Source organism: Nestor notabilis, unplaced genomic scaffold, assembly GCF_000696875.1.
Source record: "Nestor notabilis isolate BGI_N333 unplaced genomic scaffold, ASM69687v1 Scaffold35544, whole genome shotgun sequence".
Lineage (NCBI taxonomy): Eukaryota > Metazoa > Chordata > Aves > Psittaciformes > Psittacidae > Nestor > Nestor notabilis.
In genome coordinates, this window is record NW_009925753.1 from 1 (window position 1) to 5474 (window position 5474).

At 40.7% G+C, this 5474-nt stretch overlaps 1 protein-coding gene across 1 annotated transcript; it reads right to left on the reverse strand.

Moving 5' to 3' along the window:
• Window positions 1–1190: 1190 nt before the first annotated feature.
• LOC104400900 (ORM1-like protein 1) lies at window positions 1191–5143 on the reverse strand. Its single transcript, XM_010013185.1, has 3 exons — window positions 4967–5143; window positions 3029–3180; window positions 1191–1644 (listed from the first exon to the last, which is right to left on the reverse strand). Exons 1-3 carry the CDS (start codon window positions 5138–5140, stop codon window positions 1509–1511), a joined length of 462 nt encoding a protein of 153 aa, XP_010011487.1. The 5' UTR covers window positions 5141–5143; the 3' UTR covers window positions 1191–1508.
• Between the last annotated feature and the right edge of the window lie 331 nt (window positions 5144–5474).

Below are 5474 nucleotides of genomic sequence, written 5' to 3' on the forward strand. Positions count from 1 at the left end.
ACCTCCGCCCGTGCCTCAAAGCCTCGGCACTGGTACACAGGCCGGTGACTGTCAACGGGCTGGCCTCACCGGGATCGGTGTGCAAGAGTTACACAGGTAGCACTGAACATATGAACACCACAGAATTAATTACTTCCAACTCATCACCTTTTTTTAACAGCATCTTTATCAAGAAAGTAAATAGCCAGCACATCATCTTTGCAAGAACAGAAGTATGCCACTGTGGGCTTTTTCTAAATTTATTTTTAACTTTTTTCCAGCTCACTGGCTGTCACTGCAACCCAAATGTAAATTAAGTCTTAAATAGAGCCTTCTGTCAAATCTGAGCCCATTTTGACTGGCAGATTTCAAAAGTCATCCTTTTTTTCAAGACAGAGAAATTAAGCACTCGGAGCTCTACACGTACCTCCTTCACTCTAGTTCCAGAGTTGCTTAAACACAAGATTACTCCATACCCTAACACGGCATCCTCCACATTTCCAAGACATGCAAATTATCTACAACTTTTTCTGCAAAATCATACAGTTAGTCCATGTGATTTCCCTATTCACCTACTTCTACTCTGGCTTCTATTCTAACTTAGGACCTACAGAGTTTATCTTCTGTGCTCCGACCTGGTTGCTCTCTTAACGGAGCTGCTTCTCCTCCACCAACAGCAGCAACCCTTTCCCCCACCATCACACATCTCAGCTACTGAAAAATAACCCATTAGTCAGAAAACAGTCAAAAATCCACACCGTAAAAGAAACTTCAGATTCTCAGGATGTCCCACTTAAGTCAGTATCCTGGCAAGCAAATGAAATCAACGCAACAGTGGCAACTTGTAAAAGAGTACATAAACTGAGCTACTGAGTTGATGCAGAAATCCCCTGAGCTGACATTTAAGGACTTTCTTGGGTCATTGTGACAAAAGAACAAGCACAAGAACAGGTAAGGCATGACTGATCCCATCAGTTTATGCTGGCTCTCACAGTATGTACTGCTAGACAAAACCTTTACAATGCAGGAACAAGTACAACCACCTACAATGCATACAGCAGAAACCAGGTACTCTCACTCAACCTAAGACTACAGCCTCACCAGTCCTTGCATGGAGGATCCTGGATTTACATGTAAAGTTACCGTTTGTATTATGCTGACTGGGTGTTTGTGAAACACTGCTCTCTATTTTCAGCTGATACTCGCTGTTACTTCCCTACAGGTCACTTGCATCACGCAGGCATACGTACAGTCTCAGTGGGGATTACGCTTTAGAGCGGGGCCTGCCCAGCTCTTCATGGAAATCTTTCTCCTAAAGGTTTCCAATTCACATTTAGGTGTTTGAAGGCATGTTCTTACAAACTCAACTTTCATCCCAGACAATGCTGCCGGACGTAGGAACTGTATCTCAGCTGTAAAAGCATCTTTCACTGAATACAATTAGACACTAGGCACAGCAGACTACTCAATTCCTTCCCTCAGGGAGCAGCAGCAGCTGTGTCAGGGGCAGTCAGTGTCAAACCTTCTGCTTAGTATTTATTAATGCCAAAGATCCGAACGCCATGCAACTGTGGCAGCTTGGGGATGAGCACGGTCAGGAGGGAGGTTGTGTTGAGGATGAAGTGTGTCGGATCATACTTTGTGTAGAAACTTGCCAGGAAGTACCTGTGGGAGAAAAGGGAGCAAACTTAGCTGGTGACACCCTTGTCTGAAAGACAAACAAGCAAAGCTAAGTAGAAGACAGTGCTTCAGTAATCAGTGCTATTTTACTGGTTAACCACCATTCTATTCCTGTAATAAATCTCACCTGGGGCTCTAGAATATCTACAGCACAATTATGGACCAAGTCTCTTCTTCCCACCCTTCTCACGGTGGTGAAAACAACCCTCAGGTAGCGTTTTCCTCCAGCACTTCTTCCTGCCCTTCAAGCTGGAGTCTGACTTCCGCAGCTACAAGCCTCATTTATGATACATGTTTAGACACTTACACCAAAATAGTTGCAGTTCTGCTACCCTAGCAAGCTCAGTGAGAAAGCATTTGATGTTTTTCAGTGCAAAATCACTTATGCTGAGCACATCTGTGGTAGGTATGACTTTAAAATGCTTCCTGTCTGCGGATGTTTCCAGCACTACTTTTAAGCTAGTCCACAATCTGTTCAACTGCAAGAATAAGGAAATATGCCTCAGAAAATCCAATTCACTACCAACTTCTTTACTCTTTGAGACAATAATTTCATCTTGCTCTCTGCAGAAACTAGTCACAGAAATGAGGCTATCACATTGTTGGGGTTTTGTTTTTTCCCCAGCAAAACAGAGATGTTGATTCAGCTACTTATGCATTATTAGTGCATGAAGAGAACCATACACAAGTGTTACAAATACAAAGCCAACTTCCCAAACATGATGCAGGATCTTCCCCCCTGCCTGCCCGCCATGCAAGTGGACAACTTCCTTCAGGGAAAAACAGAAAGACTTTTTAAAGTTGGGTATTAAATATGTACCTGATGTCCTTCAGTTACACATCATACCTTTGTCAACAGAGACAGACAGGGTAGAATATCTCATCTATTTACATAACTAGTGTAAACAGAAGACAATCCGTACAAAGCAGAACTGACATACAAAATCCTGGACCCCATTCAGTGAAGGCTGCCACACTCCTCAGCACTCACAAGTCACTGAAGTGTTAATAAATGCTGTCATGTGCCAAAGGCACAGTTTGGATTTTCAATATTCATGACTTCATGATCTCCTAAAGAACTTCAAGAGTTAACAGTAAGTTTTCCTCGTTTCTTATCTTTAAAACCTGCCCCATTAATGACTGTACAAACTTTGACTTCACTATGCGAACTAGAGTGTCAAAAGCTGCAGGATGATCATTGATAACCTGTAAACGTGCAGTCCCTACCTCTGTGATGTAGAAACACACAAACAAATAATAAAAAAAAAAAAAGATAAAATGCTTTTACAATGTAATTTGCACCCCATTTGAAACTTTTGAAATCATGATTTTATGATTCAATTAATCTAGAAAACAGTTTTGAACTCACAGAATTATAGGAGAGATTGTGAAGAATTTTCTTGAAGACGTAAATTGTACTCCATAATCCAGTTGTTCCCAGTGTGTTAGTAGCCTAGCTTTCCCCTGATCCGGTGTTTCGAAAGGAGTTCCCTTTACTGCATGCAAAAACACATACATTCCCTGGGGAAAATAAAAAAGGGAACACAGTGGCACTTTTAGCTATGTTTTTTTAATAATTGCTACGTTGTCAGTGCATCTTAAAAACAGAGAATAAATGAATTCTCAGCTGAAAGAGCTGCTAGCCTGTAACAATAAATTATCACAGAGCAGGGAAGAGACAAGAAGTGATTTGCCCCAGATTGTGCAGTCAGTGGCACACTCACAATCAAAGCCAAAGCCTATGTGACATCCAATCCACTGCCTTGTCTTCTACATGAGATGGCAAAAATTGTATGAAATTAACAGAATTTTAACCAGCACTGTCACAAGCTCAGGGCTGCTGATGTGTATTACCACTTCCCTAACAGTGTTAACTGAGTTAGGAGGTAGAGTCTGCACAAAGCAAAATCTATCTATGAATAATGCCAACATTACAAGAATTTTTAAAGCATTCTCAACCCCAAACCAGCTTCAAACGCTCGGAAGCTGACTACCAGCAAGCTGTTGAATACCATTTGTCCATGTCTTTGCTGTTTCTTCTTTACCACACTGGACTTCCCTTGTGATTGTTTCTACCCAATGGGAACAGGCCATCAATTTGGCAGGTTCCAAGAGATCAATTTGGGCCCATTGACTTCAGACAGGGGAGTCTGTCCTCTTCCAGATTTAACAAACACTTGTTTTCTATCAAAGCAAGCACACCAACTCCAAGCAAGAGTCTCTACCAGAAAATATCAAAAGACTTACTTTTCTTTCTTTCAGATCCTTTCTTATGCACATACAGAAATTGTCACAGAAACCTTTATATAGAAAAAATATGTTTATTTTCAATTGTTATAAAGGAGGTGAAATCTGAGCAAGTCACTTCAAGTCATCTTCCCTTTCTCTTTTTTGGAACCCCTGACTGGAAGCCTGTGAACCCAAGAGAATTCATTAATTTGCTTAATTAATTCTTTGCTTCATGACGTTTGCAGCATCTCATTTTTTAATAACTATACCAAGAAGTCACTTTTAGGACAGATCCACGTGCTTACCTCATATTTTATTTTGCACTGATATTTGCAGAAAGGAGCACCAGAAATGCTTTCAACATCAACTAAGAGTTCTCCAGTAGTGGAAATCCAAGATTTTGTTGTTAGTCAAACCATTCAAAGATTTGTTTCCCAAAAAGTACCATTTAAATGCCAAAATATCCAAAAGTGCAGTTTATACTTAATCTTTTAGGCTTCCACTAGGAAACTATTTGCCAGTGCACGCTCTCATCCCTGTTGCCATTATAGCTACTTGCTATAATGAATTCAGTAAGGCATTTGGGAAATATTTAGCAATACTTATCTCTGCCAACCACCATCTTCCCAAGACAGGCATGTCTGATGCTGACAATGATACCATACACAATGCTCTACTGTTGTTTACAATGCCACTATTAGTTTTAAATCTATCTACAAAACCAAAAAGCTTGAATAAAAATCACTTTATTTTTCACAGGATCCAAGAGGATATTATTCCACCTTCCTAAGTAAGGAAGAAGCTATCTTTTTGTTAAGGCTTCTTTGCTGTTAATCTTAGAAAGCTGAGTTAGCAAACCTCAAGTATGACATAAAATGCTGGATTATGGCCCTCTTTTCATACATCACTCATCCTCCCAAGCCAGCCAGCTCATCTGTGGATAAGCCAAGCAGAAGTGATGTTTTGGCTAGCTGGATTTCATTATCCATACAGCCTGGCTACTTTTCTCTTCTCCTGCTACTAAAAATAAGGATGTATGAACAACTTCTCAAACTCTGTTACAAGAGGGGGTACTTACCAGGTTGTGAATAACGTTCGTTAAAGTCCAGGCAACAGGCACACTAAAGAAAGGAATGCTGAGCAAGACAATGTGCAGCAGGCCAACTCCGAGTGCGTATGTCAGCCACATTCCGCGACTGTTCATCACCCGCGTGTTTGGATTTACCTCGCTGTGGGCAACGCCTACGTTCATTTTTACCCTATAAAACAGATCTGTTTGAAGATTGAGACTACTGTTATAGACAAGTACTTAACACATACAGTTTTCAGATTTGATAAGGGCTATTTTAAATCAGCAGGTCTGGCAGGAACACAGTGCCTAAGCCAAGATGTATCTCAAGATCTTCAAAGTATGGTTTATAGAGAAGTCAGTAGAAAGGGGCTGTTGGGAACAGTTTGTTTAAGAAAAGCCCAAACAAACAAACCCCACAAGCCTGCTACAGAAGGGATGTTTTAAAGAGAATAGTAAGCTGTGCTCTTGTTAGCTGAAGTTGCAAACCTGTAAGAAATCAAGCTTTGTAACTGTT